At 44.9% G+C, this 16,836-nt stretch overlaps 2 protein-coding genes across 2 annotated transcripts in view; both read left to right on the forward strand.

The window, feature by feature from the left end:
* LOC141998856 (uncharacterized) overlaps window positions 1-16,836 on the forward strand; it is a 131,121-nt gene that overhangs the window by 91,754 nt on the left and 22,531 nt on the right.
* Window positions 1-16,836, forward strand: part of LOC141998761 (butyrophilin subfamily 1 member A1-like) — a 61,315-nt gene that overhangs the window by 34,649 nt on the left and 9,830 nt on the right. The window contains exons 5-10 of the mRNA XM_074971762.1: window positions 8,061-8,342; window positions 9,218-9,334; window positions 12,067-12,087; window positions 14,726-14,746; window positions 16,549-16,569; window positions 16,682-16,708. Of these exons, the coding sequence (XP_074827863.1) occupies window positions 8,061-8,342; window positions 9,218-9,334; window positions 12,067-12,087; window positions 14,726-14,746; window positions 16,549-16,569; window positions 16,682-16,708 (489 nt within the window). The remainder of the gene's footprint in view (window positions 1-8,060; window positions 8,343-9,217; window positions 9,335-12,066; window positions 12,088-14,725; window positions 14,747-16,548; window positions 16,570-16,681; window positions 16,709-16,836) is intronic.

The raw sequence follows: 16,836 nt of genomic DNA on the forward strand, positions 1-16,836 counted from the left end.
TTGAGCATAAGCTTTCGTGAGCTACAGCTCACTTCATCCGATGAAGGGAGCTGTAGCTCACGAAAGCTTATGCTCAAATAAATTGGTTAGTCTCTAAGGTGCCACAAGTCCTCCTTTTCTTTTTGCGAATACAGACTAACACGGCTGCTACTCTAAACCAATCTGTGTACTCTGTCTCAATACTCTGTATCTTCTGCTTGGTTCCTGCAGGTCTGTAGATTGCTGTTTCCTGGCTCTGAGTAGTCATTTTCACTATATACTGATACACTGCACTCCTTATGAGAACTGCCACTTTTCTCTTCATGCAGAATGTGGTAATTTCTGAATCCGTGTCATGCTTTCTAGCATGACCTGGCAGCAGAGAGGGGCTTCCTTGTGAGCCTGCTGCAGACTCTGAATCTCAGGAAACAGAGTGAGACCAAGGATATAAAGTTTAAACCACAATTCTCTCTGTTAGTTACATAACAATATGGCTGCTACAGACACTGAGCCTACAGAGCCCAGAGAGCTCCTGCATCTTGTGAGAGACTCTTTCTACCTGGAGGCCCTCTGGTGATTATGCAGGACTAGATTGAAAGGGACAGTACCACTTTATACTAAAGGAGCTTTTGCCAGCACAGCTGTGTCAGTCAGGACTCATACCTCTTCACACCCCTGGTGGACAGAGCTATGCCAGCAGAAGTCTGCAGTGTAGACTTGCCATCAGTTTCATGGTCATTACACTTAGCTCATTTAAAACATTCCAGGAAGCTACCCTCTATTTAAACACTCTGTAATATTTTATTACTTGCATTTCAATTTTCATTCTTAATCCATTCTGATGGGGTTGATTTCTGTTGTAACCACTTATTTTCCACCAAGGAGACAAAAATAAGACCAGCAACATTGTCAGTGGATCTCAGGATGCAGCATCTGTGGACTAATGGGTCTGTCTGTAAATGAAAAGGGCTTGAATAATGAAGAAGATGGTGAGCGCTTCACCTTCCCTGGTGTACCACAGAGCCAAGGGCTGTGGTGGCTCTCTAATCAGGAATATGTGCAGGGGAGCCCAGAGGAGGGAGACAAGACTTTGGAAAGTGTATTGATGTGCTGGGGTCAAGGCCAATGTCATCAGATGTTGGCTGCGTGTGTTCTCTCTGCGTGCTGCTCTGGCTCTGGCTAGATAGCCCATACAGCAGCCTCCGATTGAACTGCCCAATAACCACAGACCTGTTAGTAGCAAAGGGACTCAGTCAGGTTTATTGCTGATGAAGCATGGTGTTAGAGCCCTATACATGCTACAAGTACACTTAACACGTGTATGACAATGGACGCAACTCAGTCAGTGGCGGGACTTTCTGCTCCCCCTTGGCCAAAGACACTCCCTCTGAGACTTCATTTATACACCAATACAAACAAGTGATGTGTTGCCCCTCTGATGTGGCTAGTCACCCCCCCCATCCCACGTGGTTTGTTACCACTCATTACCTTGTACATGTTGGTTTGATCAAAATATCTCTATCCATCACAGTGTCATCCTGACCTAATCTTTAGAAGGGGTGTGACGTTATTGACATAATCTGGGACGGTATAGATCATTGTTGCAACCAAGGTCCTGTAGTGGCACCAAATCTTGTATAAGGGGGGTCAAATGAGGTGTCTAAGACAAGGTTATGGTTTGCTGGTTATGATTATGCTGTCTGTATGTGTGTATCATTTTTGTAGTTAAAGTTATGAATATTGGCTCTATACTGTCTGTATTTCAAACTTGTGCTATGCTTCTGGGGAACACTCCAGACAAGGTGGTGTCAGCTCTGCCTAGCCTGCTTGATGGCCCATTAAGGACCATCAGCTATACAATTGACCCATTGAGAGAAGGCAGACGTGCCTTGCGACTCAGCAAGGTGTGCAGGGACATGCCTATGGACAGAACTCTGAGGTTTTTCCATGCCAAGTGATGGACAGATTGTCTTTGGGACACAGAAAGAAAGACCACATGGCAAGAGAACATAAAAAGCTGCTGCAGCTCCCCCATCTTGTCTTCAATGCTGCTTCATACCTCCGGAGGGACTTTGCTACACTTAAGCTTTGAACGAAGGACTGAAAGACCCATCCCAGCTGTGGATGTTTTCCAGAGACTTGATTTGAACCTGCAGTTTATTCCATCACTGCTGCAAGCCTGAACCAAGAACTTTGCCATCACTGTATGTAATTGACTCCATTTAACCAATTTTAGCTCTCATCCATATCTTTTTCCTTTTATGAATAAACCTTTAGATTTTAGATTCTAAAGGACTGGAAACAGCGTGATTTGTGGGTAAGATCTGATTTGTATATTGACCTGCGTCTGGGGCTTGGTCCTTTGGGATCAGGAGAACCTTTTTTCTTTTACTGGGCTATTGGTTTTCATAACCATTTGTCCCCATAACGAGTGGCACTGGTGGAGATACTGGGAAACTGGAGTGTCTAAGGGAATTGCTTGCGTGACTTGTGGTTAGCTAGTGGGGTAAAACCAAAGTCTTCTCTGTCTGGCTGGTTTGGTTTGCCTTGGTGTGCATAGAAACCCCAGCCTTGGGCTGTAACTGCCCTGCTTGAAGCAATTTGTCCTGAATTGGCACTCTCAGTTGGGTCCCGCCAGAACCAGCCTCGTTACAGTGGTGTAGTTGTGCTTGGATCCACAGAACCAGGTCAATTAAACTTTGGGTCAGAACCCCACGCTATCCAAATTTGAATTTTGGTATTGAGAGTTTGGTTGGTTAAAGAGCAGTTGCAATGGGTGAGCAAAGAGCATCTGAGGGCCTTGGCGAAAAAGCCCTGGAAGATTTGTGTTCAGAAAAGGGGATAAGCTTTAGAAAGAAAGCTACAAGTCAAGAACTGAGAGATCTGTTAGTGGCCAGTGATCAGGAGGCAGGAGCACAGCCCTTACCTGATTCTACAGAAGCTGCAGAAGCAATTGGAATGCAAAAGGCAGCAAACAAATGGCAACTTGAGCGTGAAAAGAAACTAGCAGAAAGTTGATGGCTGAGAAAGCAAAGAATCACTGCTGAGGAGAGGGTTCACCAGCTGCGACAAGAAACTGCCAGAATTCAGCTTGATGTTAAAAAAGCAATTGAGAAACTGTATCCTCTTGAAATTTCAGTTTATAACAATGTTGGTATGTTATATTGCTCTGACCAGGGGGAGGGGGACTCTAACCTGGTGGGAAATAGCTGTTTGTCTGTGCAAAAGAGCAGTTTGTCTGTGAATGAAGTTTCTGAATTTCTGTCTAATGTCTCAGAAGTGAATCTGGAATTAGATCAAGCATAGAAAGATCTCATTGGTCAGGAAAATGTTTCTCAGGAGCAGATTAAAGTGGATGGTCAGGTTAAAGCCCTAACTGAGGAAAGAAAGGGTGAAATATTGTTGGCTAGTACAGTTTATAAAAATGAACCTGAAAAGGGTAACTGTAAAAAGAGCAGCAGTTTATCTGTTTGGAGTGGCCATGTGCCTGGTAAGGAAAGTTTGGATGAGCCTAGGCAGCCTTGTGAGCTGATGGCTTTGTCTAGTCAGCAGTTTGGGAAGGCAAGGTTAGTGGAAGATGAGTGTCCCTATACCTTACCTGTTACCTGTGTGGAGAATTGTGACAGTGAAGGAAATGTGCCTGTGTCTGTCAGGGGTACTGACTTGCCTATGGAGGGAACTACCCCAGTCTCCAAGCAGTTGTCTGTGAACAGCCCTGTGTGCTGGGACAAGGGAAATGAAATCCCAAGCTCTCTGTCTGCTAAAGGAGAATGTGTCTCCGGCTCGTCTTTGTCTGTGGAGCAGACAGAAGGTGCCTTTCAGTCTGTGATGGTTGAGAGTAGTGCAGTTGGCACTGTAACTAGGTTGCATCTAGTTAGTGTCTATGCAAAATCCCAGAGACCAGACAATTCTGGTGCTTGTATCGTTACAAGGGGTCAGTGTGTTCTCGTTATCTTTGGGGGGTAGGGTTGCCAGGTGGCTGTTAAAAGTCCGATCAGAGGCGCAGTGGGGGTGAGCCAGGCTCCCTGCCTGCTGTGGCTCCACGCGGCTCCCAGAAGCAGCGGCATGTCTCCCCTCTGGCTCCTACGCTTACTGGCTCCGTGTGCTGCTCCTGCCCCAAAGACTGGCTCTGCAGCTCCCCTTGGCCAGGAATCATGGCCAATGGGAGCTGAGGGGGTGGCGCCTGCAGACGGGGCAGCGCGCAGAGACGCCAGGCATCACCTCCACATATGAGCCAGAGGGGAGACATGCTGCTGCTTCCGGGAGCTGCTTGAGATAAGCGCCACCCAGAGCTTGCAGCCCTGAAACCCCCCATGCCCCAACCCCCTGTCCCAGCCCTGATTCCCCTCCTGCCCTCTGAACCCCTCGATCCCAGCCTGGAGCCCCCTCCCGCACCCTGAACCCCTCATTACTGGCCCAGAACCTGCACCCCCAGCCCAGAGCCCATACCCTCTCCTACCTCCAACCCCTACCTCAGCCCGGAGCCCCCTCCCATACTTGGAACCCCTCAGCTCCACCTCCCAGCCCAGAGCCCCCTCCTGAACCACAAAACCCTCATCCCTGGCCCCACCCCAGAACCCACATCCCAAGCTGGAGCCCTCAGCCCTCCTGCACCCCAACCCCCCTGAGCCAGAAAATGAGTGAGTTAGTGAGGGTGGGGAGAGCAAGTGACAGAGGGAGGGGGAATGGAGTGAGTAGGGGCGGAGCCTCAGAGAATGGGCAAGGCATGGACAGGGCCTCAGAGGAGGGGTGGGGCAGGGGGCGGGCCAAGGGTGTTCAGTTTTGTGTGAGTAGAAAGTTTGCAACCCTAGGGGGTGTTCATGCTATACTTGGTATGGGGTGTTGTGGTACCACCCTTCTAGAAAAGTCAAGTAGAGTTGGACCTTGCAAAGGGAATTAAAACCAATAGTAAAAGGTTCTATAGCCATATAAATAAGAAGAAAACAAAGAAAGAAGAAGTGGGACTGCTAAACACTGAGGATGGAGTGGAGGTCAAGGATAATCTAGGCATGGCCCAATATCTAAACAAATACTTTGCCTCAGTCTTTAATAAGACTAAAGAGGATCTTAGGGATAATGGTAGCATGACAAATGGGAATGAGGATATGGAGGTAGATATTACCATATCTGAGGTAGAAGAGAAACTCAAACAGCTTAATGGGACTAAATCGGGGGGCCCAGATAATCTTCATCCAAGAATATTAAAGGAATTGGCACATGAAATTGCAAGCCCATTAGCAAGAATTTTTAATGAATCTGTAAACTCAGGGGTTGTACCGTATGATTGGAGAATTGCTAACATAGTTCCTATTTTTAAGAAAGGGAAAAAAAGTGATATGGGTAACTATAGGCCTGTTAGTTTGACATCTGTAGTATGCAAGGTCTTGGAAAAAATTTTGAAGGAGAAGGTAATTAAGGACACTGAAGTCAATGGTAAATGGGACAAAATACAACATGGTTTTACAAAAGGTAGATCATGCCAAACCAACCTGATCTCCTTCTTTGAGAAAGTAACAGATTTTTTAGACAAAGGAAACGCAGTGGATCTAATTTACCTAGATTTCAGTAAGGCATTTGATACCGTGCCACATGGGGAATTATTAGTTAAATTGGAAAAGATGGGGATCAATAGGAAAATTGAAAGGTGGATAAGGAATTGGTTAAAGGGGAGACTACAATGGGTCCTACTGAAAGGTGAACTGTCAGGCTGGAGGGAGGTTACCAGTGGAGTTCCTCAAGGATCGGTTTTGGGACCAATCTTATTTAATCTTTTTATTACTGACCTTGGCACAAAAAGTGGGAGCATGCTAATAAAGTTTGCGGATGATACAAAGCTGGGAGGTATTGCCAATTTAGAGAAGGACAGGGATACCCTACAGGAGGATCTGGATGACCTTGTAAACTGGAGTAATAGTAATAGGATGAAATTTAATAGTGAGAAGTGTAAGCTCATGCATTTAGGGATTAATAACAAGAATTTTAGTTATAAGTTGGGGATGCATCAATTAGAAGTAACGGAGGAGGAGAAAGACCTTGGAGTATTGGTTGATCATAGGATGACTATGAGCCGCCAATGTGATATGGCCGTGAAAAAAGCTAATGCGGTCTTGGGATGCATCAGGAGAGGTATTTCCAGTAGGGATAAGGAGGTTTTAGTACCGTTATACAAGGCACTGGTGAGACTTCACCTGGAATACTGTGTGCAGTTCTGGTCTACCATGTTGAAGAAGGATGAATTCAAACTGGAACAGGTACAGAGAAGGGCTATTAGGATGATCCGAGGAATGGAAAACTTGTCTTATGAAAGGAGACTCAAGGAGCTTGGCTTGTTTAGGCTAACTAAAAGAAGGTTGAGGGGAGATATGATTGCTCTCTATAAATATATCAGAGGGATAAATACTGGAGAGGGAGAGGAATTATTTAAGCTCAGTACCAGTGTGGACACAAGAACAAAGGATATAAACTGGCCACCAGGAAATTTAGACTAGAAATTAGACGAAGGTTTCTAACCATCAGAGGAGTGAAGTTTTGGAACAGCCTTCCAAGGGAAGCAGTGGGGGCAAAAGATCTATCTGGCTTTAAGATTAAACTCGGTAAGTTTATGGAGGAGATGGTATGATGGGTAATATGGTTTTGGTAATTAAATATTCATGGTAAATAGGCCCAATGGCCTGTGATGGGATATTAGATGGGGTGGGATCTGAGTTACCCAGGAAAGAATTTTCTGTAATATCTGGCTGATGAATCTTGCCCACATGCTCAGGGTTTAGCTGACCGCCATATTTGGGGTCGGGAAGGAATTTTCCTCCAGGGCAGATTGGAAGAGGCCGTGGAGGTTTTTCGCCTTCCTCTGTAGCATGGGTCACTTGCTGGTGGATTCTCTGCTCCTTGAAGTCTTTAAACCACGATTTGAGGACTTCAGTAGCACAGGCATAGGTGAGAGGTTTTTTGCAGGAGTGGTAGGTGAAATTCTGTAGCCTGCATTGTGCAGGAGGTCAGACTAGATGATCATTATGGTCCCTTCTGACCTAAATATCTATGAATCTATGAATGTGTTTGTGTGAGTGTCCTGCGCCTAGCACTTCTCAGGAATGTGTGTGTTTTTGCAATATCAGCCCTGTTCTTGCCAGATTCTGTAAACTTAGAAGCAGGTGTGTTCTATAGCAGGGCCTGCCTTTTGCTCACAGCCTGACTTTCGCTAACTTTGCTTTAGATCAGCAAAGCTTGCCCACTACTTTAGTTCAGGCCTCATACCGGGCCTCTGATACAAGGGCTTGTGTCTCAGACTCTCTCTTTCCACTACAGCCTGTATGTCGACACGCAACAGATCCACTGGCCACAAATGTGTGAGTGAGAGAGAGAGTGGCGGGGGAGGCAGCAGGCCACATGTGCTCCTCTCCCTTACTCTGTACTAGGGCTGTGGAGTAACTGCTCACCTGCTACTGTAGCTTAGCACTTGAGGTGTCTAATCCTCAGCCCCTCATACATTCCATAGAGTCATAGATGTTAAGGCCAGAAGGGACTTTTATGATCATCTAATCTGACATTCTGTCTGACACAGGCCAGAGAATTTCACCCAGTGATTCCTGCATCCAGCCCAGTAACTTATAGGTGAGCTAGAGCAATGTTTTTTGTTTTTTTCGGAAGAGACTTACAATTCTGGTTTAAGGACTACAAGAGATGGAGACTCCACCATGTCCCTTGTTCCAGTGATTAAGTACATGCACTGTGAAAAATTTGCACCATATTTTGTCTGTCTTTAACTTCCTGGCACTGGAATTGTTATTTCCTGGATCTCACAGCCAGTTTAGTTGGGCTGCTCTCTCTGTTCAATGATACAGTGTGTCATTTTATTCCCGATCTGAAATATGCTGTTCACGTTGAGATAGGCTTCCAGCTTTAGGGCTCAGGCAATAGTGAAACACTTCTCATAGCCAGAGCTCAGCAGTGACACAGTGAAAGGCAGAAGGGACAATGATCCACTTTTCCCTTCTCCTGAAGGATTAAATGCTCACCTTCCAGGCTGAAGGGATCCATATAGCTTGTGTAGGGTTCACACATGTCACTCCATTCGCTTCCAGGTCTGGGCTCTACTCCTCGCATCTCTATTGACAGCTACCAGAGCAGAGGGATCTACATGGTGTGTGAATCTGCTGGATGGTACCCGGAGCCCCAGGTGCAGTGGAGAGACCGGAGGGGGCACCACTTACCATCCCTGACAGAAAAAATAACTCAGCATGATAATGGCCTGTTTGAAGCACAAATTTCCATTATTGTAACAGAAACTTCCAGTCGGGATCTGTCCTGCTCTGTCAGCAACTCCCACCTCAACCAAGGAAAAGAATCCGTGATCTACATTGCAGGTTGGTGTCCACGAAAACCACACAGTTCAGCAACTCAGCAAAAATGTGATATGTCTAGGGCTAATTTAAGTATTGGATTTACAACATGCATGTGCATAGAGCTGCTCTGAGGCTATTCATTAAACACAGTATGTGGTGAATTTAGGGAAGGTTAGACTTCATGAACCTGCCTTCCAAACTGCAGATGGAGTATAATGAAACATGACTAATTTTGGTGGGGAGTGTTCAATAGTGTGTTTTATTATTGCTAACACTGTTAACATGCCTGGAGTTGAATTGACATTCACAATGGAGAGGGAGTCTTGAAACATTTCCGTAGTGTAGAAAAGGCCCCTTTGTGCAGCCAGAATGGGCTCTCCAAACTGGAGCTCCGAGGAAAATGGTTTCCTGTCCCATGAAGATTTTCAAATTTTCAAAAAATTGCCTTTTCCCCATGGGGACAAAACTGACACTTTTCAAAAGTTTTCATTAAAACAAGAAAGAGAGACACCCTGCCACACACACACTTCACAATAGCCTGCTGGTCAGGGCTCTTACCTGGGATTGGGGGGTCAAATCCCTGCTCCAAATCAGGCAGAGCAAGAATTTTACTCTGGATATCCCCTGTGAGTGTCCTAGCCACTGGGCTAGTGGCTATTCTGGGGTTTTGCTCCTCTGGTTTTAACTAGAAATCCCATCCTGGACCCAAGAACCCTTTTCTGTAAAATATTTGGCTGTGATGAATTGGTGTTTTCTGACAAAAAACAAAAAAATGTAGTTGAAAAATTCCTGATAATTTCTACTTCCAACCAGTGGCACATGATCACCACAGAAGTCCTACTAGTGATATATTTGTTCTAGCAATGTTTCCAAGTTAATGAGGCTTTGTCTTGTAGATCCTTTCTTCCTGACGGCCTACCCCTGGAATGTGGCTGTGTACATACTCCTGGTTGCTTTGGGTTTGCTCATTTTCACGGCCAGCTACTTCTTCTGGAAGCAACACAAGACGAAAGGTAATGTTATAAGGGGAGAGTACAGTGTACTCAGAGATTTCCTTTAAAATATAAATTAGTCTAGAGTGGAGGTGGCTTCTCTATAGTTAAAGATGCAGCTACATTTTTATTTTAAGCCATATTTTGCATCATCTCTAAATTTCCCAGGAAAAGTCAGATGATGAGGAGTGCGGTGGCACCTTAAAGACTAACAGGTTTATTTGGGCATTAGCTTACATGGGTAAAAAACCCACTTCTTCAGATTTTTTACCCACAAAAGCTTATGCCCAAATAAACCGGTTAGTCTTTAAGGTGCCACCAGACTCCTCATTGTTTTTGTGGATACAGACTAACATGGCTACCCCTCTGATACTTGGTACCATAAACTGGAAGTTCAGGACAGGCCCTGGGGTGTAATTTGTGAGGGAAATCTGAAGTCTTCCATTACTTTTTGCCCATGTCTTGGGAAATAAATGAAGGGCCTAGGAGCCACATGAAACATATCACTTGATTGCCATTGCTAATGTCTAGTGGATGAAACCAAATGCCAAAGCCAATGTTGATCATTTACAATATGAAATGATTAGATCTTCGTTTTAGAAATACAGAGTGCTAATAGAACACCTGCTTAGTGCAGTGAGAGAGACGCTTTCCCGTCAAAATGCCCTTAGCCTAAGAAAGCTGCACTGGCTTTGGGAATAAGAGTTCTGGGGTCACATATGCCACTGATTGGTTTTATGCACGTCACAGCCCTGATCAGAGAGCACAGCCAGGTATTCTACACTAGCAGGGTTAAAGCAGCAAATCTTTTAAGTGAAGACAAGCCCTAGATGACTTGCACTAACTCACACAGAAGGTCTGTGGTAGACCCAGGAATTGAACCATGGTCTCTGACGTCCCAGGCTAGGGTTCTAACCCCTACCGCTCAAAGGCCTGTCTGCAAAGTTTGCCACCCCCTTTCTTAGCTCATCAAGCTTAAAGGCAGAGGACCAATGATTAGCTAAATGGAAACCACTTTAAAAGTAGCACCTGCAATTATTATTTCCATTTCCCTTCCTGCAGCCTGGCATTATTAACTGTCACCACCCAAACCCTGCTCTGCATAGGGAGATATTCATTTCCTCATGGGGTTTCCCATGATGCTCATCACTGCAGCGTCTGAGCCTCACAAATTGCCTGCTAGCTCTGGTAGCGTCAGTCCCATTTTCTCTCCTGTAGCCTTGTTTTTCAAAGAATCTTTTATCCTGCACAAGGGTCAAGCAATCGTGCCCGATCCTATGGGGCTGCTGGGGGTCCCTTCCTGAACCATCAGACAATATGCCAGTCTTTCTCTGTCACTATTCTCCTTTCCAGCAATTCTGTGTTTTTCTGTACTACCAAGTTCAGCGTGGATAGCCATTCTCCAGAGCTGGCTCCCAGTCAGTCACAGGAGGCTGTTCTTCACAGGAGTATTGAAACAGGCTGTGGCTGAAGTCTGGGTAACTGAGGAGATTTGATTGTTTTCATTTTGTTGGGCCTAACTCAGAACCAGTCCAATACAGCCAAGCTGATCTTTATTCCCCAAGTCAGTTGAGGAAGATGCACAAATAATTACAGGGTTTGGGTTCCAATTTTGTTTTAAGAAGTTATTAAGATTCATAATGAACAGAAGAACTTTAACCACAGGCAGAAGGATCGCTATGACAGGCAAGTGCAGGCCCCTCTGAAACACAGGGCAATGGGAGCAGTTATATGGAAGCCTGTTGATACAGTTCATTACCAGCCAACCAGTGCTCTGTAGAACGTGCAGCATTTGTACTGGACTCTCCCCCTTTCTAACAAGTATTTCCTCTTCTCTCATAGCGGCACATGTTGCAGAGAGAGTTAAGGCTCTTCTATGGGAACTGCAGTGGGGGGGAAATCTCTATCTTTGGAACAATTGGCTAGTGCCTCCCAGGCAGCTGTTAGGGGATCTGATGAATGAATGCTCAACTCGGTGGTTATTACATGCAGAACACTTCCTGCCCCACTCCTACCCTACACTGCACCCCAGAGATCCCCAAGGATTGCAGGAGTTTGCCCCACATGGACAGGCATAGGGTGGAAGCAAGTGCATGTTACAGTGACCCTTCACTCTGTCACTGACTGGGGTGCCAACGATGTGAAGGTGTTCTCATTTCCTACTAAGTTTATAACATAACGTTTATGTAGATGGTGGCCGGGGCAGAGTGGCTTGGGAATGGTCAGTCTTAAGGCTTTGTGTAAACTGGACTTTCGTGAGCAAAACTTTTGTTGTTCAAGACTGTGAAACCCTCCCCCCCCAAACGACAAAAGTTTTGCCGACAAAGCTACTGCCGCTCGTTGGGGGTGGAAGTTTTTTGTCAGCAGGAGAGCTCCCTCCTGATGACAAACGGTGGCTACACTGTGCGCCTTTTAGCAACACTCCTGTAGTGGCACAGCTGTGTCACTAAAAGGTGCGTAGTGTAGACATAATTCACAGTTCTGCTTCTGAGGCTTTCAGCCTTTCTGACCTCTTACGCTTGTGTTTTGGTAAATTTTGTCACTAGAACATTATTTTATGGTTTGTTTTAACCAGAGCTTCAACTTCAGCTTTAACTTCAAGTTCTTAAAGTTAACAGCATTTTCCATTTAGGATAATTATCTTTCCATTGACTTTTATGGGACAAGAGCAGGCCCTAAGTCTAAACTCTTATGGGATTATTTATGTGATATGCTATTTATAAACCTATAATATATTCTGTTTTTGTTTTTAGGGAAACTTGTTGCGAACCTTGGTAAGTGTCATAATCCTCTTCCTGTTATAAACCTTGTTCCACCAGGGGATGGAGCTTCCCTGATCCATGCACCCTCCTGACCCGACACTCTGCACCCGCTCTGCCCTTCAACTTTCTGATGGTCACCACTAGCTGACTGACTCTGCCTCTACACTCTTGCTCATGAGTCCCACCCTGGCCCATGATTCTTATTTGCCTATCCACATTTCCATGGCCACAACATTCACTTCCCACGGCCTCCCCAACATTGACCCTTGCCAGCTCCATTCACACCCTACACTTAAACAAAACAAGGACATTCCAACACAAAACCGTTCATTTCCAATTAAGCTCGAGCATTTATATATAAACTCCAAGGCTGAGATCATAGCATTCTGGCACTAATACAGAATGAGGCCAGTGTCATGTCAGTTGAAGGATCACACTTAGTATCAGAGACAAGTATGCTTTAAAACCAATACCAAGAATTCAGTTCTCCACTCATGAACTTTACTCCAGTATTGACTTCTTCAAATTTAAAGCTAGGAGGGAAGAGAGAAATGCAATCCTGCTACTGTGTTAGAGTTCTGTTTGTTTGGGTGACTTAAAAAAGAAAACAACTGCAAACCATACTTCACATTTTTTAAAGTGGAACCTTAAGTTTTAATTTCCATGATTTTAAAAGTTTGAGAGTTTAAAATAGTTTCTTGTTGGGGTTTTCTGGAGGAGGTTGGTGGTACATCTGCTCAGCCTGAACTCCACAGAGTTTTGGGTGGTTATGTGTGCATTGTAATGTTCTTTGAACTGTGCCCAACAGAATGGTATGCAAGATACAAGGAAGGGCATATTTGCATTTTTTGACAAATTGGAGAAAAAACAAGCTGCTAGGCTGAGGCTCTCATAATAATTGAAATAACAGATCAAAGTACATCTACTTACAAAGACATAAAGTAAAACAAAAACTAAATCTAAGATATTCTAGATTCTGACTGATTGTATTGTGGCCTCCATAGAAACGTCTATCTGTGTCACACTGTCAGTCAGTCTCTTGTGGCAAGGCACCTCCTCTACCTTGGCAGGCTCAGCACTTCCCCCTCTGACAGTGGAGGAGCTTGGAGTAAGTCAGCCCCACTCTGGATGGCATTCATTCTCCCACTTGGGGGGTTATTTCCCAATCTTTTCCTGGGAGGTCTTGGGGCAGGCCTCAGAAGTGCTCCTCCGCCAAACAAACAAAAAAGAAAAAACCAGTTCCAACACAAAAACGAAGGGGATACCTTTTCCTACCCCCCACTCTGAGGGCAGGTGGCCTTGTTATTGGCCCTAGAGAGGCAGTCAGTTATGTAGCCTCCCCAGTATGAGGAGAGCAGCCATCCCATCCCATCCCTTCCCTTCCCTTCCCTTCCCTTCCCTTCCCTCTCTCCTCTCCTCTCCTCTCCTCTCCTCTCCTCTCCTCTCCTCTCCTCTCCTCTCCTCTCCTCTCCTCAGGTGAAGCCTTTCTCCCTGCTGCCACTAGCCTTGCAGTAGCTTGTCTCTCCTCCTTCCCCCTCACCAGAGGAGGGTTTTTTAAAGGTCTCAGGCAGCCCTTAATTGGACTCAGGTGTCCCTAGTTGACATGAGGTAACCTGTTCTCAGCTTTCAGGAAAAGGGCCTCTATCATTAGGGCTAACACACTTGCCTTCCCCCACCCTCTTACAGATGCCCAGCCTGACTTTGTCATACTCTTTAATAATCACAGCGCAGTTACATTAAATTGCAGTCTGAATTATCCCCAGGTACCTGGCAGCATGAGATCTCATCTTTTGCCCTTTTCTTTCTCTAGAGCAGGGGTTCTCAAAACAAATGTTTTGGTGTCCTCAGAGTACAGCCACCAACTCTTGCTGGTGGCCGCTATGACAATTTTTCCTAAAATACTTAGTTAACTTTAGGAAAAACATAAAATATGAACATATACACATCCAAATCATACTAATTTATTTATATAAGGGTTTTTTTGCAGACTGAATAATAAAAATAATGTACAGTTGTGTCTATTCTTCACTAGACCTAAACAGAATAGAAACACAGATAAGGTGCATGGCATGTTCTTGTCTTGTTGTTTCTTTTGCTTTTTTGGTTGTATTTTTGTTTTAGACTTGCTAGCTAATTAGTCTGCTTCTGTGAAAAATTATATTTGTATGTTTGTTAATATAACTTCTCACAGCAGACTTCTTAGCTAGCTGGGAGGCAGTGAAAAGTGATATTAACAAACATATAAATATCACTTTTCACGGCAGACGTACTCAGCCTCGGCAAGCTGGCGGGGGATAAATTAAGCCTTGGATGAGGAAGTATGTAGGGAGGCAGTGGGGGCCAGGATCATGTCGTTAATGGGATGACCCAAATATTTTCTATCTCGGGGGACTGTAGACTATCTGTAGAGCTCAGTTTAGAAGGAAGCCAGTATATTTCAGATAATATTTATTTATCTTGCATCATGGAATTTTGTAAGGATGGGATTTGGTTTAAAAAACAAGACAAAACTGAAGCCCTTTTGGCTATATAGTAACTATAGGCAATGGGAGTAGATCTAAAGAAAGGTTGCGGATTGAATTCATTGTTAATAAAAAATGCAGCATTTAAAAACCATTTTTCTCTATATTTCTTTCCTATTTTCTTTTAGAGGAACATCTTGCACAGAAAGGTACGGTTTCTTTGTTCATTTTAATAGGAGAAATCAAAGTTTGCATCAAGTTGCCTATATTATTATTATTATTATTTATTATTTGTATTGTGGAAGCACCAAAAGGGTCAGGGCCCTATTGTGCTAGGTGCTGTACAAACATATAACAAAGAGCTGGTCCATGCCCCAAAGAGCTTACAATCCCAAATATAAGATGCGAGACAACAGGTGGATATAGACAGACCGACGGGGCTCACGAGGGAACAGGGAGACCATTGTGATCAGGGTGATAAGCACCAGTCACAGTTCCCCAGCTGTCAAGTGATTCATAGGCTTCCTGGCAGAGGTGAGTTTTAAGAAGTCTCAAGGTAGCAGCCTCCTACTTCCCAGCTGGCTACTAAGAGATTTTCATATAGACCAGTTACAGCTGCATAAAGGCAAAACCCACCCACACAAGCCCTTAACAGGAAGCAAACAACAAGTGCAGAGAACTCTCTGAACACTGATGCATCATGGTACCCATTCTTTCTAGTAGCCCCCTGTCCCCTCTAACGGACAGGGAAACACCCTGTGTGTGACACAGTCCTCTGACTCACACTAACCCTTAGCCTTGCCCTCAGCAGAGTTAGCAGGTGCTTGCTCTGGCCCAGTGTATGCTGGGGAAAGGGCGAGGCAGGAGTTAAGCTTTTACATTCTTATGCAGAGTGGATTAATCGGGGGGGTGGGGGTGTTCCTTGCCTGGGGAAGGGGAAATGGAGCTCTCAGCCTGAGCCCAAGGAGGCACTGAGAGATGTGCCAGTTCTGTCTCCACAGCCTCACCCCATCCCTGCTCTGGCCATCTCCCCACACAGCATGGACCAAGTCAGGGGAGCCAGCCCTGTCCCCCAACCTATGTTCCCCTTGCATGTTCCCCCATATATCCCTTTCATCCCAAGCAAGGGTGGAGAGGCCTAGGCAGCACTGTCATGGGAGCAGGCAGGCATGGAGGGAGGGATGGAGCTGCAGTTGGAGGTGGTGCCAGGGCAGAATCTCCCAGCTCAGCAGCAGAGGCTTCTCCTCCCTCAGAGGAAGGGGCTGGGCTCCCCAGCTCTGCTGTGCCAGCAGACCTGTCTGCTAAGATTCCTCCCCGTCCCCAGGGGGGAGCTCCAGGGGACACCCCACCACTCATCCATGCCCCATCCCTGGTGATTTTCCCCCGCTCAATAGCATCATCCCTTCCTGCCCACAGCACTGGTCTAACCAGCCTCCCTTAGCTTGTATGAACAGGAGGAAGGGTAGGTGTAGGTATTGCTCTGTCCTTTAATCACTGCTGTGAAAATGTTCTTCACTTGTAGTAATAGTTATAAAATTCCTATGAGGTTCACATTGGCCAGGGATAGAGTAACTGGAAAAATTCATAGATTCCAGTGCCAGAAGGGACGACTGTGATCATCTAGTCTGACCTGCATAACACTGGCCAGAAAACTGCCCAAATAATTCCTAGTGCAGGAAAAACATATCATCTTGATTTTAAAATTTTCATTGATGGAGAATGCACGGCAATCCTCAGTAAATTGTTCCAGTGGTTAATTACACTCACTGTTAAGTTTATGGAAATAAGGAGTATTTTTTTTTCATTTCATTAATTTTTAATTGAGCATTTCCAACCTTTCTGACACTCCTTGTTATTATTAGTCTTATTTAAGTGTAGTCCCTTACAGTTAAAAAAGATTTAATTTGTGATAAGATCATGGGAACTCTTACAATGTAAACCACCCTTTAAAAGTATGATTGTTTCAATAAACTGTCTTACCATATATCTATTTCTATTGATTTGTTTTTAGAGAAGCTCCAGAATGAACTTCGTAAGTGCCATTCCCACCTTCTCCCAATATAAACTTTATTATAAACTATTTCCCCTTCTGAGGGTCTTGTGCACAGGACAGCTCTCATCTCTCTGTATCTACTTTGTTTCAGAATTGAGAAGAGCTCAAATATATCAAGGTAAATTCAGCTGATATTTTATTCATGTCAAAATTGGGGTGATCTTTGCCGCCTTTCCTTTTGCAATGAACAGGCTCATAGCAAGAGTGACAGGATTCAGGTAGTATTTTCAGAGAGATGGGACAGAT

Source organism: Natator depressus, chromosome 14 (assembly GCF_965152275.1).
Source record: "Natator depressus isolate rNatDep1 chromosome 14, rNatDep2.hap1, whole genome shotgun sequence".
Classification (NCBI taxonomy): Eukaryota; Metazoa; Chordata; order Testudines; family Cheloniidae; genus Natator; species Natator depressus.